Source organism: Arvicanthis niloticus, chromosome 1, assembly GCF_011762505.2.
Source record: "Arvicanthis niloticus isolate mArvNil1 chromosome 1, mArvNil1.pat.X, whole genome shotgun sequence".
In the NCBI taxonomy this organism is placed as follows: Eukaryota; Metazoa; Chordata; class Mammalia; order Rodentia; family Muridae; genus Arvicanthis; species Arvicanthis niloticus.
The window spans coordinates 3858065-3881944 of record NC_047658.1 but is presented as its reverse complement, the minus strand read 5'-3'; the positions used below and the strand labels follow the sequence as shown (position 1 = coordinate 3881944).

At 51.2% G+C, this 23880-nt stretch overlaps 1 protein-coding gene across 1 annotated transcript; it reads right to left on the bottom strand.

The window, feature by feature from the left end:
- Positions 1-2089: 2089 nt before the first annotated feature.
- Cadm4 (cell adhesion molecule 4) lies at positions 2090-23824 on the bottom strand. The gene is made up of 9 exons (XM_034496973.2): positions 23703-23824; positions 7431-7577; positions 7054-7206; positions 6697-6831; positions 6116-6280; positions 5929-6019; positions 4766-4938; positions 3851-3979; positions 2090-3115 (listed from the first exon to the last, which is right to left on the bottom strand). Exons 1-9 carry the CDS (start codon positions 23764-23766, stop codon positions 3006-3008), a joined length of 1167 nt encoding a protein of 388 aa, XP_034352864.1. The 5' UTR covers positions 23767-23824; the 3' UTR covers positions 2090-3005.
- Positions 23825-23880: the final 56 nt, after the last annotated feature.

Below are 23880 nucleotides of genomic sequence, written 5' to 3'. Positions count from 1 at the left end.
TTTTTTGAGGCAGGGTCTCATGTAGCTCAGGCTAGCTTCCAAGACCTGGGTCTAAAAAAATGACTTTGAACACTACCTCTTGAATGCTGAAATTACAGGCATATGGCAGCCAGCCCAGCTCCAGTAGGTAATTTTAAAGGGCTATAACTTCGTACTATTTGTAGCCGTCCCTACAACCCTCTCCTTCCCGTGTGCTCGAAAGAACTGCTTTTCTCACTAGCAACCTAAAACTCTAGAATCCCATTACACCATAGACAAACGAAAAGTTGTGTTTTGCTTTGTTTCTGAGAGTCTCCCTGTGTAGTCTGGAACTCACCTCAGCTTCGGAGCTCACTCTAGCTCCAGGTGCTTTTCATGAACTGCCTGCAGTTCTCCTGCCTCAGCTTCCTAGGGCTGAGATGACAGATATGCATCCCTCACACCTAGCCTCCCAGTCAAACTTCTGTCCCTGATGCCTTTTCTGGACCCACCCACCATTTTACCCGGTCCAGGTCCCCAGCACTTCAAACACAGTAATCTCTTTGCTGCCTCCGGCTTTGATCTTGCCTTTCGCTTTATCTGAAACCCCTTTCTTTGTCCCTGCTGCTCCCAGCTCACTCTCTTCTGGCACTGACGCCGTCCGAGGAGCCTTCCTTAATGATCCAGCTCCTGCAGATTGAGTTAATTAGGGAGACTGACCCAGCAACATTAGGCACTTTTGATGGTAGGTGGAAATAGGGTGAAAGGTGCTTGGGGCTTCCTGGTCCTTTTCGTCTCCTTCACATTGCATGAAAAATTTTATAACAAAATAAAACAGTACCCTACATTCCCCCCCTCCCCCAACCGTGTCTGTGTTATTTAGGTAGGGTCTCACTATATAGCCCTGGCCTGGAGTTTACTATGTAGACCAGACTGGGTGCAGAAATCCACTTGCCCCTTGCCCTGGGATTAAAGGTGTATGCCACCACAAGAGAATGACCGACCAACCTTCCTTTCTTTCTGAAACAGGAACCTAATGTGTAGCCCAGGCTGTCCTCAAACTCAGTCTCCTGCCAAAGTCAGCTTCTAGAAGGCTGGGATTTTAGGATTTTAAGCATTTTAAGAGCCCTCTTTACAATTTAAAGCAGATGTTTAAGCTTTTCTGTTTGGGGGAAGGGAGGGGCACACAGTCTTACAGTCTTGCTAAGTAGCCAGGAGTAGCTTGGAACTTGCTCCGTAGACCAGGCTGCCCTGGAACTTGCTTGGAGCCTCTGCTCCCTGAATGCTGACGTTCCAGGTCTACCCACCATGTCCAGCTCAGAAACTTGTTTCCTTGCTTAGTCTGTTTCCTTCATCAGAGTTTCACAGGGTCAGAATACAGTGACCTTTTCACCTTGAGCCCTGAAAGCCTAGAACTGGATCAAATTTCAGATCGCTGTTAAACTGAAGCAACTCCTGTGCCTGTGTGCTTGCGTGCGTTTGTGTTTTATTCACAGTTGGCTGTCTGGAACCTTAACAACTAACACAATGTAAACAGTTATTTTTTTGTACATCTCAGCTGGCCTCAAAACTTACAGGGGTCCTCCTGCCTCATCTTCCCAATTGCTGGGATTACAGGCATGTACCAGCAGGCCTGGTTTCTGTTGCCCAGGCTGACCCTAAACTCTTAGGTTCAAGCAGTTGGTAGGGACAGGATGAAATGGAATTAAGGGTTTCCAGAGACTATGGGTGGGGGGCACAGAGGTGGGCTAGCGTGAGAATGACAGACCAACCAGAGACTGTCTCAATGACTGGACAAAGAGAGACAATGCTTGTAAAAATTCACAAATTGCTGGCTATGGTTGGCTCAGCCTGTAATCCCAACTTTTTAGAAGCTGAGGCAGAAGGGTTACCGGGAGTTCAACATCAGCCTGGGTTAAAGTGTAAGATGCTGTTTCAAATTGAAGAAACAAAAAATCCTCACCACTTCACCCCACCCCCCAAAACCCCAAAGAGTCTGGAATTATGAGGAGTGGATGGTGGTGGTCTCAATGACGTCTGGCTCTTTCATCTTCCTGTGTATCAGCACCCATGACATGCCTCCCCAGCGGTACAGCAGTGAACAGAGGGACAGACACACAGCCACCCCATACTTGTTCTCTCCTCAGTTTAATGGTGGTTAGTGGGATTGCCAAACCCCCCTCCCTATCCCCTCCCCGCCCCGTACAAAAATGTGTTTCATTTTGTTTTGTTTTTTTTTAAACAAGAAAAAGGGGCAAAAGCCAGTAATGGAGGGAGAGGGGTGCAATCTGATATTTTTCATACAGATTTTTGATTTTTTAATATATTATATATAAAACCATAGAGACCACACATCCCCTCCAAACTCCTTTCCCCCTCCCTGGGGGGCCTGGAGGAGAGACGGGGAAGGCCCCCCCAAGAGTGGGTGAAGAGACAATTATGGGATGGGAAGTGGGGGTCCAGATGGAGGGAAGGGGAGCCGCCCAGGAACCCGGAGCAGGGGGGCTGGATAAGGGTCGGGTTGTCTCCCTTACTGCCCCCCATCAGAGTTTTCACACAAAGACACAGAATTCCCTTTTCCACGCCCTCCCCTGTCCCTCCCCCCCACCGTGCAAACATGGCTTTGCAAAGAGGTGCCCAGAGCTCTGTGGAACTCTTACAATGGCTGGCATGGGGTCTGGGACCCCAAAGAAATCTGTGTTTCCCTTCCCTGCCCACCCCACCCTTCCCAGAATCTGACCCCCTCCCCCACAAGACCTGGTTCTGTAGCCTAGGGGTTCTGGCCTTCCCCCTGTTTTCTTCCCCCAACCCAAATCCCTATTATCTGTCCCTGGACTCAGGGTCTAGAAGGGACCTTAAGTCCCTGTCTCCTTAGGGGATCCCAAGTCTCTGGACCCTAGCCTTTGGCCCTGGGAGAGATCCAGGCATCCAACACCCTAATCCCTGCCCAAGCGCTGAGGTGTTAGCTAGTGGGGGAGAAGCCCACCATCCCGGACTCTGGTCAATGTCTTTGCTGGTTCCTTGCAGCTGGCAGTGGGGGAGTGGGGTCAAATGAAGAATTCTTCTTTCCGTTTGTGTCCATCGCTGCCATTGAGGAAGGCTTCTCTGGCTTCTCCCTGCTCATCCAAGCCACTGGCCTCATGGGTCAGATAGGAGCCTGAGAGGGGAAAGATGCCCCCAGGGCAGAGGTATAGGAAAAGGCGGCAGGCCAGAGACACAGCATATGAAGGAAGGGGGAGAAAGAGAGGGAACCAGAGTTCAGTTCAGGGAAGCATAGGACAATGGAAGAGAAAGAGGTAAAGAGGAATTAGGAAGACCCCAAAACGTCACAGAAAATCCACCCTCATTCCCCGACCTGCCCTCCGTTTTTTTTTTCTTTTTTTTTTTTGAGACGGGGGTGGGGATGGGGGTCTCCAGTTTCCCAGGAAGCCTCAAACTCGATAGTTACAAGTGACCTTGCACTTGTATCCCCCTGCCACTACCTCCCAAATACTGGGGTTAGAAGCGTCCACTGCCACGCCCAGTCTGCGCAGTGCTGGGAATGAAGTCCACGGCTTTGTGCACGCTAAGACAGTCTATCAACTGAGTCCCCTCCCCTGCACCCTTATCTCCTTCCCAACCCTCCCCATCCCAAGCTTTTGATACTATTCCCTTAAGTCTATGCTGTCAATAAACCCAGCAATTTGAAAAATAAATTACTCAAAATCTCTCCCTTTATTCTGCTAAATTTCAGCCCTTGCAAAGCAGGCCAAAGGTCCACCCTCTACAGGGTATTAGTCAAAAAATAGGGCTCGGTTTCAAATCCAATCCTGGGTCTAGGCTCCGCCCCCTTGCTATCCACAATCAGAAACGACCGCACTCTTCACAGATTTCAGGCCCCGCCCTCTCTTACCCTTCTGTCGGACTGAGCACCAGACCATGCCTACTAGCACACATATGATCAGAAACACCAGTAGCGCCAGGATGCCGCCCACGATGGCATAGGGAACCGATGTCTGAGCCTCTACCACTGCACCGGGGTCTGTTAAAGAGAAAATGTCGAAAAAGGTCCTAATCCCGCCTCCTGCTGCCAAGCCATTAAGCTATTCCGCACACAGCTTTGCTCTTTGAAAGCCTGCCACCTTTCTTTAGCGCCCCTCTCTCTGTTTGCTCCAATTCCTCTGGGAATCATTGGCTTTTACACCAGTGGGTCTTTCATTCCTAGTATCTACACACCTCCTTACCCTTCCACCCCTAAGCTAGAAGTAACATCCACCCTAGCTTTGGGGTTTTTAAATACATTTTCTTATTTTTATGTGTATGTGCTTGCGTGGATTTATGTGTGTGTGCAGAAGCCTGTGGAGACCAGAAGACGACTTTAGATCTGGAACTTGAGTTCCAGAAAGTTGTGAATTGCCACGTGGGTGTGGAGAATCCAACCCTGGTCCTTGGCAAAAGCAGTAAGCACACTTAACTGCCGAGCCATCAATCCCTATTTGTGTGTTTACTGAGACAGAGTCTCACCGAGTAGCTCCGGCTAGCCAGGAATTCACTTTGTAGACCAGTCTGGCTTGGTTTTTTTTTTTTTTTTTTTTTTTGAGTGTCTCCTGTATTGTAGACTGGTATTAAAAAAAATTGATGAGTATGGCCTTGATTTTTTTTTTTTCAAGAAGAGGTTTCTCTGGTAACAGCCCTGGCTGTCCTGGAACTTGCTCTCTAGATCAAGCTGGCCTCAAACTCACAGAGATCCACCTGCCTCAGCCCGTCCCTCTTTCTCCGCGCCCCCCCCCGGGCCCCCCCCCCCCCCGCGCCCCCATACTGTCCTCACCATAGACCACAAGCACGTAGAGCGCCCTCGCGTGGCCATGCTTGTTGGCCGCCTCGCAGGTGTAGGTGCCGTTATCTGCAGATACTAGGCCAGGCAGCGTGAGCGTCTCGCCCACTGCCTCCGCCCTCTCTGGCAGAGACTCATTCCCGCGGTTCCAGCGGATCTGGCTTGGCCTGGCCGTGAGTAAAAACAAGTTAGGAACCTAAGAATCTGACTTCTCAGGAATCTAAATATACAGCACTGATCCAACATCAACCCCCAAATATGTGTGTGTGTGTGTGTGTGTGTGTGTGTGTCTATAACATACCTTCTAGAGGTAGGTTCACCCATGTGGGGTACCTCTCTTAAGACACCTTTTTAAAAATTATAATTTTAAAATTGTTTATTATGGGGGTGATGGTGTGTGTGATACTATGCTTGTGTGTGAGTGTGTTTGTGTGTGTGTAAAGGTCAGGACAGCTTTTATATGTGTGCCTGTGTGTGTCCGTCCCAGCGGAGACCCTTTGCCAGTATGCATAAGATGCTAGGTTCGATCCCCAGCAATGAAAAGAATCTAGGAAGATCGACTACTCAGCCTGTGAATGCCTCAAAGGCAGGCAAAGGCGCTTATCGATGAGCTTGACTAGAAGTTAGATTCCTGGGACCCACATGGTGGAAGGGCAGAACAAATTCTTACGGGTTGTCCTCTGATGTCCCTACGTGTGTAGTGGTGCGCCTCTCACGTCCCGCAAAAATGTATTTTTTAAAAGTATGCATCGTATGTGTATGAGGGTTTGTCTTGCATGTGCGGCAATGCATCTCCGGCGTGCAGTGCCCTCAGATGCCAGAAGAGGGCGCGGATCCCCGGGGACAGGAGAGGATTGTGAACCACTGTGTGGGTGCTGAGAATTGAATCAGGTTCTTCCCTGAATAACTGGAGGCTATTCCTCCAAAACACCCCCCCCATTTTTTTTAAATAAAAGGGGCTGTCTAATGATCCCTTTCTTACGGAAAACCAACAGGCTTGAGGCCAGTTTCTACATGCAGTCAGGGCTGTAAGTATTCTTCGATTTCTGGTTCCTTTTCATCAGGAGTCTGGTTTCATGAACTCTTTCCATAGAACCCAGGAGCGCAGGCCCCAAGTCTCTTCACCACTTAGGAGCCAGACGTCAGTCAGATCTTACCTGGGGTTCCCTGTGACAGCACACGTCAGCACCAGAGTGTCTCCCTCCCTCACTACAGCTTGAGAGGCGTGGATCCGTGCTGTGGGGGAATCTGTAGCGGAGGAGGAAAAGAGGAGAGAGAGATCATGCGGGTGATGAGGGACCTCTAGGGGTGGGCGGCTGGCGTGCAGACCCCTGAGCCACTTACACTGCACATCCAGCACGTACTGCGTCTGCTTGCTGTGTCCCGAGGGCAGCGCCTGGTTCTGCGCTTCACAGATGATGATACCGCCGTCGTCTTTGCGATCCACACGGAACCGCACGGTGCTCGCCACGCTCCACACCTTGCCGTTCTCCTGGCCGCTGCTCACTCCTACCCGACCCAGCCCAGTTACCGTCAGGCCAAGGGTTCTGCCCTGCCTCCGGATCCCAATGTAGGCTGCTGGCCAAGCCACACTCCTATCTGTAAGCCTGGACTTATTCACCTAACCATGCCCCTGTCACTCTCAATCACTTAAGATTCTGGTCTAAGTTTTGTTTGTTTAGCTTTGTTTGCTTTGAGACAGGGTCCAGATTGACCTTGAACTCGCTAGGTAGTTGAGGATGACCTTGAACTCCTGACACCTCCCAAATGCTGGGGTGACAGGCGTGTGCTATCCATCACGCCTGACTCTACAGCTGAACTGCGCCCGGAAACTGTCTGCACTATTATCCAGGGCCGGCCCACCACTGACCGCGCCTCTTTCCTGAGCGCCGAGCGTCCCCTCTCCTAGCCCCGCCCCCGAGTACCTTTCAGCTCCTTGCGATCCCGATACCAGCGCAGGACCGCTGCGGGGCGCGATCGCGGAACCAGGCAGCTGAGTTCCACCTCGCCGCCCTCCACTGCTTGCTCTCGGACCTCAACCACAGGATTCTCCGGAGCCACTGTACAGAAAAGAGGCGCGCGGGGATGGGGGTGTCAAGGGAGGCATCGAGGTCTAATCAGTCTGGCTGCTAGATCCCAGGGACCAACGGGAGCCAAGGTCCCACAGGTGGCAGGGATCTAAAGTAGAGACCAGATGAAGCCAGATGTCCAAGAGGTTATAAAACAGCCAGAGAGAGCGAAGGCAGAAAATGAATGAGAGTGGGACTCGGGGTGGGGGCTACCTAAGACAGTGAGCGTGGCGATCTGGTGGTGGGTGTCCTCCGTGTAGAGCTGGCAGAAGTAGCCCCCCTCGTCCTCCAGGCGGGCGTCTGAGAGCCTGATGCGCACCCGGCGCGGGGAGAACTCCTCCAGCTGGAATCGCTCGTCCTTCAGAGCTAGAGTGAAGAGAGCCTGGACTTGAACTTGGGACAGCCACCCTCCTAGACACATATAACCCCGTTTCTGACCCGTTCAACTTGGGAACCCATTCCAGCCCCTCAAACCCCACCTCCACCCGCGCAGGACCATGGGAGTCCAGACTTCCAGCCCTCTTCCCCTGTCACATGCTTAGATCTGTCCCTCTTGAGGTCGTAAACGTTTTCAGTCTTCCTGCACTTACCTCGGGTGCCATTGAAAAAGAGAGTCTGCCGGGCTGGGTTCTGAATGACGACTATGGACCCATCATACTGATGCAGACGGCAGGTGATCTCAGCCACCCCACCCTCAGCTACCGTCACATTCTCTGTCTGCACTTCCTGTCCCGTCCCTGAACCAAGGGAAACAGAATGGAGAGTCCCTGAGATGACACTCAGTAGTGTGGGGGGTGGGGGGGTGGGGGGGGAGGTTCAGTGAGGTTCTCTGTATTCACATGCCAGTGTTAAGGTCCGAGGATGGCATCCGGACTTTCTCTATAGTTCTTCACCTTGTTCACTGTGGTGGGGTTTCTCAGTTGAACCCAGAGATCACAGCTGAGGGTCAGACTTGATAGGCAGCCAGTTCCACTAGCCAGCTTACTCTGAGATCCACATCCCTGTCTTTGGTACAAGCTTCCATGACCACAATCCATTTATGAGGGAGCTGGAGATCTGAACTCTCGTCCTTGCACTTGCTTGAACATCTCCCTAATTCCTGGTTTGTTCCTTGTTGAGAATAAGTCTGTCACCCCATAGCCTCAAACTCATGGCAACCCTCCTGCCTCAGTTTCATGAGTGCTAACATTGCAGGTGTGTCACCCAACATGGCTTTTAGTCCTCTCTCTGCCATCTGAAGGGGCAAAATGGCCTCTAGAGGAGCCAGGCAAGGCTCAGTGTCCTCCTCTGAGTGAAAGGAACACCCGGAGCTAGCCGAAGGGGAGCAGGATCTGCCCAGCAAAATGGACAGTAATGGGAGGCTCCCACAGAAGCAATCCCATTGCATCTTGGAGCTGGAGTTTGCCCAGTGTGGGAAGCTGCTTTCTTCCCATCAAGACACACGCTGAAGCTCGTCTGATGGGGCAGTCTTCCCACATCTGGAAGGTATGTAGAGCACACAGTACCCTGCCCGTGCCCTTCCAGTGCTGTCCAGCTTTACATCAACACAGCCAGCTACAAACTCCTCTTCCCTCTGCTTCCTCGTTTCTCCTCTTCCTAGGTCCCAAGCCAGCCAGCCTGGTCTACGTACATACAGAGGTCCTTTGCAGGCGACTCAGCTGCCTTCCTATTAAAGAGGCTCTTCCTCCCTGAATCTGAGCTGACTTATGACTCTCAGTGACCAATAGAATCTGCTAGAAGTGGCCCAGCATGCTGGTACATGCATGAAATTCCAGCCCTTTGGAGGCAGAGGCAGGAAGGATCTCTTCAGGGCCAGCCTGGGCTGTATAATAAGATCAAAGCCAGGCTGTATCAAGAGCAAGGTGCTGTCTCAAAAAGAAAAAAAAAAAAAAAAGAAAAGAGATAATAACACACACACACACATGCACACACGCACGCACAGGCACATACACATGCACACGCACACAGAGATGTCTGTAGGGTAGAGTGCTTGTCTGGCAAGCATGAAGCTCTGGGTTAGGTCCCCAGCACTGCATCAGTTGGGTCTGATGGTGAATACCCATAAGCCCTGTGCTTGAGGAACGGACGGGAGCATCAGGTCATCCTCATACACAGGCACTAGTAGGAGGCCACGCTGGGAAGGGAGGTGTTTTTGCTAAAAACGGTCTACTAAGAGTCAGAAGCTCAGGCTTACAGAGGCCTAACTGCTTCCTCTGTACCATCTGCTACCCAGAAACTGTTGGGTAGACGTCCAGAATAGCTTCTCTGAGGTTCTTGCCACCATCCTGTGAAGGAGGTCACCTTAAACCTCACATTCTGACTGAAGCCCAGGTGACCCCAGTGGAAACCAAGAGAAGCCTGCCCACCTGATCCAGTCTAGACCCCCAACCCAGAATGTGAGTAAATAAAGCCCTTTGCCCACCACCTGGGGATTTGGAGACAAGGTCCTGCAGTGTTCAGCAAGCTGGCCTCCTGCTTTTCCACAGTGGTACAAGTGTCCAATGCTGCCCCTGGCTCTCAGCAGCCATTTTCCTAAACCACTAAGTTCTGAATGGTCTGCTCCATTGGTGAGATCCATGGCTTTGATACATACCTACACTACTCCCCCAGCATCCCTGTGGCTGGGTGGGGACACATGATGAATCTGATGGACACATCAGATGTACTTCTTCCAGCCTGCTCCTTCTCCCCCACAGTTCTACACATCTACTGGGTCAGAACAGTCTAAGGAGCACACAGAAAGGCAGGACCTCACGTAAGAAAGAGCCTCATAGCTGCCTGTTCTCCAAGGCCCGCCTGTGACTTACTTTTATTTTTATGTGACAGGGTCTCTCTACATAGGCCTGTCTGAGCTGGAATTCTGTGTTGAGCAGGCTGGCTTCCAAGTCACAGCGATACACCTGCTTCTGCCTCCCAAGTGTGGGGATTAAAGGCATGAGCCACCACACCTGCCTTGATGATATACACCTTTAATCCTAGCACTCTGAGTTCGAGGCCAGCCTCATCTACAGAGCGAGTTCCAGGGCAACCAGGACTACACAGAGAAACCTCAACACAAAACAAAACAAAATAATAATTAATAATAATAAAAGAAAACATTTAAAAGATGTGCACCACTCCGCCCAACTCAGAAGTTCAGGATTATTCATGACAGCAGTTAGCCCACCCAGAAGAACCATTAAAAGAACAAATTACAGGGCTGGAAAGGTAATATTGTGAGAGGCGTGGCTCACTGGTAGAGCCCCTGCCTAGAATCCCCCAGTGAGGGGCTGGGGGCGTGGCTCAGTGGTAGAGCCCCTGCCCTAGAATCCCCCAGTGAGGGGCTGGGGGCGTGGCTCAGTGGTAGAGCCCCTGCCTAGAATCCCCCAGTGAGGGGCTGGGAGTGTGGCTCAGTGGTAGAGCCCCTGCCTAGATCCCCCAGTGAGGGGCTGGGGGCGTGGCTCAGTATTTGCTTGACCTGAGCAAGATCACAGATTCCACTCCCACTAGAAAACAAAACAAGCTGAAAGCCAAGGTTAACCAGTAGCAAAGCCCCAAGAACCCTCAGGTTTTTGTTTTGTTTTGTTTTTCTGAAAGACAACAACAAACCACAGCTACCACTGGATGGGCACGTGCTGCCGGAGGTCCTGTGGTAAGGGAACGACCCTTTCTTTCTTTTTTTCTTCTTTCTTTTTTGTTATTCAAGACATAGTTTCTCTGTGTTGGCATGACTGTCCTGAAACTCTGTAGACCAGGCTGGCCTCAAACTCAGAGATCTGCCTCCCGAGAGATGAAATTAAAGGCATATGCCACACTACTGAAGTAGAAGGGAGTTCTATTTCAATCTCCATCTTCAAGTCCCCCGACAATGAATTGGTACCAGAGACTGAACCCAGAGCCTCACATCCCAAGTCCCGGTGTATAGGTGGGGAAATCGGCCACAGTCAAAACTGCAAAGTCCAGACCTATGACCTATGACCTCTGGTCCTGCCTCCACATCCCTTCCAGCCGTCTGAGTGAATGTCCGGTGTTGGTGAGGGGTTATGGATTTGCTGCTGACAGGCCTGCTGAGGTGAGAAGCTAAGTCGGTTTCTGTCGTGTTTGCTGTCTCATCTCACCCGGTTGCCAGGGTTTCTGAACATCAAGACTCAGGGGTGATATTCTTGAGTCGAGTGCTACTGTAGATGGCTAGTTATTTGGATTTATTTATGTTTCTAATTTTTAACTTCATTTTATGTGTATGCATATTTTACCTGCAGGTATGTGTGCGCACCATTTGTGTGTGTCTGGTGGCCACAGGGAACAGAAGAGGGCATCCAAACTCTGGAATGGGAATCACAGATAGGTGTGAGTCTGGGTGGGTGCTGGGTTTGAAACCTGGGTCCTCCGGAAGAGCAGCCAGTGCTCTTAACCACCAAGTCATCTCTCCAGTTTGGATTAATACTCTCTCTCTCTCTCTCTCTCTCTCTCTCTGTGTGTGTGTGTGTGTGTGTGTGTGTGTGTGTGTGTGTGTGTGTGTGCTGTACACATACTTGTATTAGTACTCATGCATGAGTGTATGTGCAGAACCCAGAGGAGGAGACGAGGAGGGCACTGGGATTGGATACCCTCTTCTGTTATGCCCCTGCCTTAACCCTTTGAGGCATGGTGTCTCCCTGAACCTGGAATTCAGAGTTTGGTTTTCCTGTAGAGTGCTGGGAGACAGAGATGAGGCACCATAGCCTCCTCAGCTGTCTTTAAATGGTAATGGCTGGGCAAGACAGAGCACGCCTGTGATCCCCGTACCAGAGACGCAGAAGAAGGAGGCTTTCCAGTTCATCCAGGGCTATATCAAGAGCCTTTCTCCGCCTCAGAGAAACAAAATAAGCTCAGTGGTTTTCCAGGTCTCTTCCATTCAGTCCCATGGGTTAGTTGTCTGGGAGGTTTTTGAGGCTGGTACCCAGAGATAAGTCAGATGGGGTCCAGTCCCTTGAAAATCTTTAGCCGGGCGGTGGTGGTGCACGCCTTTAGTCCCAGCACTTGGGAGGCAGAGGCAGGCGGATTTCTGAGTTCGAGGCTAGCCTGGTCTACAGAGTGAGTTCCAGGACAGCCAGGACTACACAGAGAAACCCTGTCTCGAAAAACAAAACAAAACAAAAAAAGAAAAAAAAAAAAAAGAAAATCTTTACCATTTATAAGGAACTAGCCACCGATGAATGTAATTTCCCATCAGAAGTGGTACACTTCCTATTAAGAGCATGAGTAACCAAGGGCAGAACAGATTCCTCCTGCAGGATAGAAACAGGGGCTGACAGCGTCCTAACTCAACATTCTTTCCCTCATGATTAAAGAATCCTCATTGTTCTTTATGGTTGTCCCCTGTCTGACTCCCTTGCAGCTAGGTAAAGCTATATGATGATGTTTATTCTAATTGGACAAACCTAAGCAGAAATATCATATAGTCATATATGGGGTAGTTCCTAACCAAAAAAAAGACAAATTCTTTTTTTTTTTCCTACAGGGACAGCCTCATGGAGGATGGGATATGTGGAATTCGGCAGCCATTTTGGGTCCTGGCCACAGAGCACAACAGGAGTAACAGAATCTAAGCCACCCTTTGAATTTTACCTCCTAGAATGACAAACAACACATTCAGCCCTTGCCTACCCTTTTATAGGCTCAGTAGGTGCCACAAAACACCCACACAGCTGCTCAGGCCACCCAACAACAAGCTACCCAAGTGTTCGACCATTCCCTCAGCCCTAACACCCATCCCTTCAGCAATGTCTGCATATTTTACCTCTAAAATATATCTGAATCCATTTAGCTTTGTCTGTCTCACCTCCGAGCCCCCTCTTCTATCATCATCTCTCTCTTACCTGGACCTCTCAAGAACCTGTTTGTGGATCTCAACTTCCAAGCCTGCCTCACACATCCAGGCTGACACGTGACCATCTTAACTTTGCCTCCTGAATGCCAAGATAACAGGCGTGCCACCATGCCCTGATTTTATGGATTCCTTTCTTTTTTCTTTTTTCTCTTTCTTCCTCCTCCTCCTCTTTTGATTTTTCAAGACAGGGTTTCTCTGTTTAGCCCTGGCTGTTCTGGAACTGGCTCTGTAAATCAAGCTGGCTTTGAACTCACAGAGATCTACCTGTATCTGCCCCCTGAGCGATGGGATCAAAGATGTGAATCACCACCACCTGGCTGCTTCATTTTTAAAACACAGTCTCAACATGTAGCCCTGCCTGACCTGGAACCTGATATGTAGACCAGCCTAGGACTAAAGGTTTGTGCCACCATACCTGACTAGGTGGACTTTTTGAATTCAAGATTCTATTTTTAATTGTATGTATGTGTCTAAGTGTGGGTATTGCATACATGGGTGCAGGTGCCCTAGGTCTGGATATCTGGGAGCTGGAGACACAGGAGACGTTGAGCCACCCCACTTAGGTGCTGAGAACAGAACCTGGGTCTTCTGCAGGGACAGTATGTACTCCTAACCACTGAGCCGTTGCTCTTCCACACACACACACACACATACACACACACACACACACCCTTTTTTGTTTTTTCAAGACAGGGTTTCTTTGTGTAGCCCTGGCTGTCCTGGAATTAGCTCTCTAGACCAGGCTGGTCTTGAACAGGCAGAGATCTGCCTGCTTCTGCCTCCCAAGTGCTGGGATTAAAGACCTGTGCCACCACTGTCCAGCTCCCTCTTTTTAAAATTACAAATTATTTATTTTTTATATGTGTATATATTGTATATTTTTAAAAGATTTATTATGTTTACAGTATAGTTCTGCTTGTACGCCAGAAGAGGGCACCAGACCCCATTACAGATGGTTGTGAGCCACCATGTGGTTGCTGGGAATTGAACTTGGGACCTCTTGAAGAGCAGACAGTGCTCTTAACCACTGAGCCATCTCTCCAGCCCGTGTATTTATTTTTATATTTTGCCTGCATGCATGCATATGCACCACATGTGTGCCTGGTGCCCTCAGTGGCCAGAAGAGGGCATCAGAAACCCCTGCAACTGGAATTTCTGTTGGTCATTAGCTGTCATGTGGGTACTGGGTCCTCTGCAAGGGTAACAAGTACTCTAACTAATGAGCCACCTCTCCAGCTGCTCCACCCCCAGCCCCACTCCCACCCCCACCCCCACCCCATAGTTGCATTTTTCAAAATGGGAGTCAGAGGGCTGGAGGTGTCTCTGTGGGTAAAATGTTTGCCATACAAACATGAAGATTTGAGGTCTGACTTTCAGCATTCAAATAAAGCAGGGCCCAGTGGCACATGACTGGAAGCCTACTGCTGAAGGGATGGAGACAGGAGAATCCTGGGTATTTGCTAGTCTGCTACTCTAGTCGAATTTGAGTGCTCCAGGTCCCTTGAGAGACCCTGTGTTAAAATATAACACGGAAGCCAGGCATGGTGGTGCACACTTTTAATTCCAGCACTTGAGAGGCATAGGCAGAGGAAGATGGATCTTTGTAAGTTCGAGGCCAGCCTGGTCTACAGAATGAGTCTAGGACAGCCAGGCCTGCACACAGAAACCCTGTCTTGAAAAAAAAAAAATAGGGCTGGTGAGATGGGTCAGTGGTTAAGAGCACTGACTGCTCTTCCAGAGGTCATGAGTTCAAATCCCAGCAACCACATGGTGGCTCACAACCATCCATAATGAGATCTGATGCCCTCATATGGGTGTCTGAAGACAGCTACAGTGTACTTACACAACATAAATAAATAAATTCTTAAAAAAAATAAAATAAAAATAAAAATGGAGGGGCAGGCAAAATGGCTCAGTGAGTAAAGGTGTTTGCTGCTAAGACTGACAACCCAAGTTCCATCCCTGGGATCCCTGGAACCAATATGGAGGGAGAAGTAGTTCCTACAAGTTGTCCTCTGACCTCCACAAGAGCCATGGCACCTACCTCTACACTCAATTAAATAACTACATGTAATTTTTAAAATGTAGGGGCTGGAGAAATGGCTCAGTGGCCGAGAACACTTGCTGCTCTTCCAGAGAACCCAGGTTTGATTCCTACTGTCAACATGGCAGCTCACAGCCGTCTGTAAACTCCAGTTCTATGGAATCTGATGCCCTCTTCTGGACTCTGAAGGCACCAGGCACACACATACATGTGACCAAAACACCCATACACATAAAATAAAAATGTAAGCAAGAGAGAGAGAGAGACAGAGAGAGAGAGAAGAGTCAGAGGTGTGGTGGCGTACTCCTTTAATTTCGGCACTCAAGAGGAAGAAACAAGTGGATCTTTGTGAGTTCGAGGCCAGCCTAGTCTACAGAGTGAGTTCTAAACTAGCAAAGGTGCCAGTGATAGTGTCTCAAATAAAATAAGTATATAAATGAAAGCAAAAACCAAGGTGGAGAGGAACTGAGGAAGTCACACAACCCAAATCTCTGGCCTCCACACATACATATGCACATACATGTGCACACACTAACATGTACACATGTACACACACACACACACACACACACAGCCTGTTTACGGTACCATCTTCCATGCCTGTCTCTTACACCCTGGCTAGCCTTGAACTCATGACCTTCCTGCTTTGCACACCATGCCCATATTAAAACAAGCCAATGGGGATGAAGCTCAGTGGTTGGACCTTTACTGGGTGGCGTGCAAGGCCTCAGAGCCCAGCTCAGCCCCGCAACATCCTCCCTCACATGCAGTCCATCACAAACACAAATCCTGGTGGGCTCTTCTAGGTACCGAACAGACTGAACCCTCTGACTTTCTGACTCTCGGTCTCACTCCTCTCCTATCTACTGCCCTCTAGGCTACCTGGCCTCACTGTGCCACAAGCACACTGAACAGGCTTCCACCTCAGGGCCTTTACATGCACTTTCCTCTTCCTAGTTTTTCTGTTCTACTGCTCCCACCATCCCAGGGCTGTCTTCTGTGCTCCTTCAAGTCCTTGTCCTCTGACCTCTGACCTCTGACCTCTGACTGCCTCCAAAATGCCTTCCCTCACCGTCCAGTCTCTTCGTATTCAGAAAGCTTTCTGCCTCCTCTCCATAGATTAATGTATTCTACGGAAATAACACCCAGGTTCTGTGAAGGCAGAACCCAGATGTGTGACCCACAGAGGTTAAGAGCTATCCTGCCTCCCCCACCAGCTAGGACCACATAGCCCTCCATCACCATGTGGGGGCCCGGGGAGGAGGGCAGGAACATCGGATAAGGTCATCCTCCATTATGTATCTTGTAGGAAGCCCTCTTGGGCGACCTGAGACACTATCTCAAAAATGTAAGTCTGGGGAGCTGAAAGCGGGCTCAGCAGTTAAGAGGATCTCTGGCTGTAAGAGCTGAGTTCGATTCCCAGCACCCACATGCAGCTCACAACTTCAGTGACTCTAGGTCCAGGGGACCTCTGCAGGCACCAGAACTCAAATACACACACCCTAACACACACATGATTTTTAAAAAAAATTATTCTTAAAAATATATATCAGGACTGGAGAGTTGGCTCAGAGGTTAGGAGCGTCTGCTGCTCTTCCAGAGGACCTGCGTTTCGTTCCTAGTGCTCTCATCAGACTGCACCCAACTGTGTATGAATCCATCTCCAGGCCTGATGCCCCTTCACTCTTCTGAAGGCACCTGCACATGTGTGGCATACATTCACACACACACACACACACACACACACACACACACACACACACACTCACACGTATACACACGTAAAAGTAAAATTTTTTTGTACATTATGTGATTTAAATTCATTTTCCTAGCTGTCACTTGTGTATTAAAACATGGTACTTGCGTTTAAATTCAAGGAAAATTTTTTTTTTTTGTTTTTTAAAACGAAGCTCAGAGCTGGGGATATAGCTTAGTGTTACAGCATTTGCCTACCATGTGTGAACACGTAGACACACACACACACACCTCACCAGGTACTGTGGCACAAGCCTTTAAACCCACCACTTCAGAGGCAGAGAGAGAGAGAGAGAGAGAGAGAGAGAGAGAGAGAGAGAGAGGTGTTCAAGGCCTGCCAGGTCAACATAGTGAGTTCAGAGAGTCAGCCAAGACAACAGAATAGAGAGACCCTGCCTTAAACAAACAAAAAGCAAAACAGGGCTATGGAGATGGCTCAGCGGGTAAAGACAGCAAGCCAAGTTTGACCTCCAGGATCCACATACACAAAATAAAGAAATAAACATAACAACAGAAGTTTAAAAATAAGCAAGCAAAAATATTTAGGAAACTTGCAAAAGAGGCTACAGCTCAGGCCTGTACTGCTCAGGCTTCCAGACAGTTAGGACCCCTGGCTTTGTTCTCTGACTTTCTCTGAGACAGTGGCTCACTAGCAGACCAGGCTACACTCGAATTCACTGTGTAGTCCAGGCTGGCCTTGAACTCATGGTCCTCCGTCTTCAGCCTCTCTAGTGCCAGGGTCACAAGCATGCCCTGCCACACCCTGCCCAGGAATCTCATTGTACAAGCCATGCAGATCCCCGCTCCAGCCTGTGTGACCTTGAGGAAGTGCCCCATCCTTTATTAGCGGAGTCCACACCATCTGTGAGATGACAGGGATGCCAGAGGTAGCTTTGCAGGGGTCAGCCTGGTGCCTGACACTCAGGAAGAGTCCCTTCTGAAAGCTGTTATTACAGGCTATGGGGATGTGCCAGGCCCTATGAAAACTAGTCTGCATGCTCAATACTTAAAAAAAAAAAATCTTGCCAGGTGTGTGATATACATCTAATTCCAGCACCCCAAAAGCAGAGGCAGGTGAATGTCTGTGTTTCTGAGATCAGTCAGGTCGTCCTCAAAAGTTCGAGGCCAGCCAAAGCCTCACAGTGAAACCCCATCTCACAAAACCAAATACCAAAACAAAAATCTTGGGCTGGTATATAGCTCGGTTGGTAGAATGTTTGTCTAGCATTTCATGAAGTCTGAGTTTGAGCCCCAGCACTGCACATGCTGGGCATAATGGCACATCTATAATTCTAGCTTTTGGGAAGGGGAGACATGAGTATCATGAATTCAAGGTTATCCTTGACTAAGCATTGAGTCTGAGGCCAGCCTGGGCTACATGAGACACTGTTTTAGTAAAGAAACAAACAAATAAATAAATAAACAAAATCCAACCAAACAAAATGTTAAAGCCTACCTCTTCTGGACCTCACAGCTACTAATGTGAATTAGCCCCCATTTTACAGGCGTGAAGAGTGAGGCTTGTAGGGAGTTATCCAAAACTAGTTAGTGACACGGTTCACCATTTCCTGGGAACTATGGGGACCCCCATATCCATGGTTCCTATTCCCCAACTGCTCTCTGCTTGAGGGTGCAGATGGGGTGAGGGGGGGTTTTGTTTGACTCCCTCCCGCTCCTGAGGAGTCAGTAAGCAACCGTGTTTCTGCCTAGAATACTAATTGGCCTAAGGCTTTTGTTTCTGGTTGGGGGGGCAGGGGCGGGACTTTCTGGTCAGAGAGGGGCTGAGCTTTTGGGACTGGGGCATGGACTTTGAAATGGTGTTGACAGCCAAAAGTCATCGTGGGGACTATGCTCAGAGAAAGTAGATGGAAGGGTCTGGAAAAGGGGCTGTCAGGTGACATGGAGAGACATGGCATCCTTCACCCTCAGACTCAACAACCTCAGGCAACAACTGTCCCAGGCCTCAGCCCTTCTCCCTCAGACATAGCGCTCCAGAGCCAGCCCTCCTCCCTCAGACCCAGGAGTCAGTCCAGCCAAAGCAGCCCTCCTCCCTCAGACACAGAGGTCTAGCCAGGGCAGCCTTCCTCCCTCAGACACAGGGGTCCAGAACAGCCCTCCTCCCTCAGACACCGAGGTCTAGCCAGGGCAGCCCTCTTCCCTCAGACACAGGGGTCCAGAACAGCCCTCCTCTCTCAGACACAGAGGTCCAGCCAGGGCAGCCCTCTTCCCTCAGACACAGGGGTCCAGGACAGCCCTCCTCCCTCAGACACAGAGGTCCAGCCAGGGCAGCCTTCCTCCTTCAGACACTGGGGTCCAGGACAGCCCTCCTCCCTCAGACACAGAGGTCCAGCCAGGGCAGCCTTCCTCCCTCAGACACAGGGGTCCAGGACAGCCCTCCTCCCTCAGACACAGAGGTCTAGCCAGGGCAGCCTTCCTCCCTCAGACACAGGGGTCCAGGACAGCCCTCCTCCCTCAGACACAGAGGTCCAGCCAGGGCAGCCCTCTTCCCTCAGACACAGGGGTCCAGGCCCAGTCTTCTTCCCTCAGACTCTTGAGACAGGGGTCCACAGTGCACAGCTGGTGGGTGTTTCCACAGAGACTAAGCAGGACGGGGGAGTACTTCCTGGGTCCTGAGTCAGCGAATACCCAAGGGAGTCTCAAGGTCACAGTTCTGGGAAGGTCATAGCCACCCCCTCTATATCCGTTCCCCAGGGGGCCCCTGGCATCATGCCTCTTTCCTTTTCCCTCCCCCGGGAAGCTGGTACATTCCTGGGTCCTGCCTAAACCCCCCCTCAGCCCCCCATCAATGGCGGAGTCCGAGCATCCTCGCACAAAGCATCAATTCTTCCAGCAGATGAGCCTTGTGAAGGCGCCTGTATTTGCAGGACCTAGGCATAAGGGTCCCAGCTCAACCTCCCTCGGAAACCCCCAGCCCTTTCCTCTGTCAACCGAGGAGGCTGAGCTTTTCTTTCCTCTCTCAGTACCCACAAGTAAGGACTCCCAGTCACCTCAAGTCTCAGACTTAGACCCCAGCCCCTCCTCCCCCAGGCCCATAAATCCCCATCCCAGCCCCCATCTTCAGAAACAGGGGCTTAGCCCCCAAGCAACCCCCAGACACAGGGGCCCAAACCCTAGCCTTCCTCCTAAGACACAAGGAGACATCCCCCTGCCCCCATCCTCCCTCAGATACAGGAGTTCAGGCTCCAATCCTCCTCCCTTAAACACAGGGGTCCAGACTCCAGCCTTCCCTCTCAGACATAGGGGTCCAAACCCCAGCCTCCTCCCTCAGACACAGGGGTCTAGATTCCAGCTCTCCTCATTTAGACCCTGGGGTTTGAGCCCTATCTTCTCCCTCTTGAAAACTTTGGACTCCTAAGCCATGATCCTGCCTTCTGTCCTTTGTCTTCCAGTGTCTAGGGACCTAGGCTTTGGGTGGGGGCGTCAGGGGTGAGTCAGCAGCCTCACACAAAGTCCTCCCTGTGGTCCCCACGTTCCTGGGATACTCGGGACTCCCTGGATTCCAGGCTTCTGGTCCAGCCAGGGGGTGAGCAGTCCCTCAGAGGGTCACCCTGAGTGTAGGGTTCCCAGAAGAATGCAAACTTCTACTGAGCTCAGCTTGCCTAAGCCTTTACCTCAGTTACTCTTCCACACCTTCCTCCATGAAGACTCAGAAGCCCACCCCATCCCCCTGGGTGTCCACAAAGGGGCCTAGGCGCTCTGTGTCTACAGCCAGAAGCCATGGGCGGGCACTCACTCGGGTTCTGGTGCCATGGGCCACTGGATGCTGGCGGGTCTGGCTGCCTCCAGCACACCCCCCAACATGCACACATACACCCGAGAGAGAAAGCTGCCTTTGTGTTCCCCAAGTCGGGGACAGGCCAGGCTCGCACGACATTAACCCACCCCTGGGCCCAAGCCCTGCTGGGCCTAAGGTCTTGGAATCTATGGTGGAACCTGACTTCCACCCCCACACTCTGGGGACCCAGGCATCCAGTCCATGAGTGGGTCGGGGGTCAGTGATAGCTATCTCCCAAGACCCAGTCTTTGGGGTGAGTCACTATGAAAGGAGGGCCCGTCTATGCTCTAAGTGGCTGCTTAGAACCACGGCAGGGAGAAGTGAGTCACCCTAGAAAAGAAACTCGGGATCAACAAGGTCCCCCTCGGGAGGGCTCCCCGAGTCTTAACAGCCTCTTTATTCTCTCTCAGTAGCTACATATCTGTGTTTTCTGCTTCCTTCTGTTTTTACCCAGTTTCCAGCTGTGGGTCACACCCCACCCCCACCCCCATGTGCATCTCCGGGAGGCACCTGTTCCTTTCACAGATCCTACCCACCTAGACCCTTCTTTCTCTCAGCATCAGCCTCACCTGCCTCTTCACAGTCTCAGCAAGAGTGAGCCAGGAGAGACAGGATACTTTTGGTGTGTGTGTGTGTGTGTGTGTGTGTGTATGTGTGTATCTGTGTGTGTAAGACACAAATATAGGCTCCAGTCTTCTACTCCTGCTGGCTGGGTAAGGAGATGTAGTGGCTACTGAAACCTCCTAAAATGGGTGGTCGGAGTCCTTCATAAAGATCCGATTAAAAAGCTAGGCATGGGGGCACAGACATATAATCTCAAGACTTGAGAGCTGGTCTCACTATAGTGTTGAGACCAGTTGGGGGCTACATAGTTTAAGGTCAGTCTTGTGTACATAGTAAGACCGAAAAACAAAAGAAACTAGATGTCAACAAGAAGCTCCACAAACAGGACCCTTGAGGACCATGCTCACCAGAAAGAGAAACCGAGGCCCAGAGAAGGCCCCAGACTGACATTAAACTATGCCAGAGAGGACTGCCCCAGAAGCTGGGACCCAGCTGCTGCCTGGAGTTCTCCCCAAGACGCCAAGCTTGCCTCCCATTTATAAAGCCCCACAACATGTAATTTAGAGATCATTTACAGAAAGCATTAAGGTACCAGGAAGCAATGACTTTAAAATCTAAACCGGGGATAAGGCTAAGAGCCACCTCCCAGAGTGCCTGAGATTTGACTCCTGAACTGGGTAGGTAACCAGCTGAAGCTACAGACAAGGTCCAACGTATAAGGGCCCAGGGGCTGTACAACCCAGTAAGTCAAGATTTCATAATTTCACAGATGTCAAGACACTAGAATGGTCTCTGTCTCTGTCTCTCTCTCTCTCTCTCTCTCTCTCTCTCTCTCTCTCTCTCTCTCTCTTTCTCTCTCTCTCTCTCTCTCACTTTGCCACTGAGCCATATATTTGCATCCCCTTGCTGGCTGCTAATTCTAGGCAAGTACTCACTGAGCCACACCCCCAGCCCCTCATTGGTGGATTCCAGACACCTATGACTAGTAAGCTACTTCCCTAGAACCCCCCTCTTCTTTTTCTTATGCCTTTATTTTGAAACAGAATATCACTAAATTGACCAGGCTGGTCTTGAACTCATTCTGTAGTAATCCTGGCAAGTCTCACGAACCTTCTGCCTCAGCCTCCAGAGCAGAGTGTCTGGGATTACAGGCCACCATGCCTAACAACATTCTAGAAATGTAAAGGCATTAAGGTTCTAAAGACGTCCCGTATCTAACATCATAGGGGTGTCAACGTTTTAAATAACCTCAGGTTCTATGTTGGACTCCCTGGTTCCAGGAACCTGGTTTTCATGCATAAGAAGAAAGAAAGAGAAAAACGGATGAAAATGTACCCAGAGTCCCCAGCTCCCACCTGCGAAATTGGGGCATGATTGTTGCAAAGGAGGGTCTGATGAAAGTTAGGAAGCTGCTCCAGAAGTCTGCAGAAGAAAGGCAGAACTTCTAAGGTCAGCTTTGCCCCCAACCTCGTCCTCAGCTGCAGCCCTTGGGGCGGCAGGTGTGGCTGCACTCAACTTAGAACATGGATCCAGTTCAACACCCTCACTGGACAGAACTGGAGCCAGGAAGGAGGGCTGGGCCACCTGGTCCCAATTCTCAACTCCCTATAGGAGACCTCAACCCTGCTTTTGCTCACCCAGCCGCCTCCTTCCCATGATGTATTCCTGGGCAAAGTAACTTGACCCACTGCAGGGGAGTGTCCTATGGTAGATATGAAAAATATAGGGTCCTAAGTGTGAGAGTTCAGGTGACATTTCCTGACCTTGACCCCAGCCTCAGGGTCACAGTGTTGTGGGTTGGGGGTGGGGGTCCTCCAGATTCCCACAGCAAGTGAGAAAGACATGTGAATGTCCTGGAGGGGGCTCTTCTGTGAAGTGTGGCTTGGGTGTGTGAACGGGTGGGAGGGTTTGGGGGAGACATTTGTGGAATCCACGTGTGTGCTCACATGCCAACGTTCCCTATGCCACTTCACACATCTATACTGTCGCTGCCCTGCCTGACACCACTCCTCTCCAGGAGCAAGGAGGGATACCTCGATGGAAGATGCATGGGGAGAGGAAGCAGATTCGGGGAACAGGGAGACAGTGGGGTAGAGAGGAGAAAGGAGGCAGCTAAGCAACAGAGGCTGCTAGAGAAATGGGCGAATGGTAGCGGACAGAGAAGGGAAGAGATACAGGGTGTCAAGGAGACGGGGAGAGAGATGGTGAATGGGGACATATAGGAACGACAGCAACACAGGAGATGGAAGAGTGAATAGAGGATGGGGGGCAGGCAGAGTGACCCAGGAAAAAGGGACAGTGGTGGGGGACAAAGGCGGAGTGGAGAGACGGGAAGGGGGAGACAAGGAGAAAGGACAGACGGAAGGAAGGACAGGACTTGAAGACTGAGGGACAGAGGACAAGGGTTGGGGGAAAATCAGTGAGAGAGAGAGAGAGAGAGAGAGAGAGAGAGAGAGAGAGAGAGAGAGAGATCTAAAGACCAAGACGGAAGGACAGTGGGACTGGCCTGGAGAAGGCGGGCTTGGGGACATGGGGGGAGGGAGGGTCTCGGGCCCTTTGTCCCCGCGGGATCGGGGCCTGTGCGGGGTGGGGGGGCTGCGGCACGGCGGCCGGGGCCCGCGTCCCCCCTCCCCTGCCCGCGGCTCCGGGCTCCTGGCTCGCGCTGCGCTTTGTCCCGGAGACGAGGGTCTCCCGCAGCCCCCCACCCCCAGCGCATTGTTCCGGCCTCTGCAGGCCCCCAGGCGACCCAGCTGTCACAGCGGCGCGACCCCCTCCCCAACCCGACCGCAATACGCACACCTCCCTCGTCACCCCGATCCAGCCCACCGACCCGGCCCCCACCTCCGTCACCCTACCTGGCCCCGCCGCGGCCGCCCACAGCAGCAGCAGCGGCCACTGGAAGCGCCGGGCCCGGCCCATGGTGCCGCCGCCACCGCCGCCGCCGCCGCCGCCGCCGCCGCCACCGCCGCTCGCTCCCGGCCCGGCACCTGCACCTCCCGCGCCGCCGACCCCGCCCCCGAGTCCAGCCCCGCC

Excerpts from the sequence above, each read along its gene's own strand:
- Cadm4 (XM_034496973.2), bottom strand. The coding sequence starts at position 23,766 with ATGGGCCGGGCCCGGCGCTTCCAGTGGCCGCTGCTGCTGCTGTGGGCG. Across the intron at positions 7,578-23,702 it reads GGCGGCCGCGGCGGGGCCAG|GGACGGGACAGGAAGTGCAG; the intron begins GTAGGGTGACGG and ends CCCTTGGTTCAG. Across the intron at positions 3,980-4,765 it reads CTACGTGCTTGTGGTCTATG|ACCCCGGTGCAGTGGTAGAG; the intron begins GTGAGGACAGTA and ends TCTCTTTAACAG.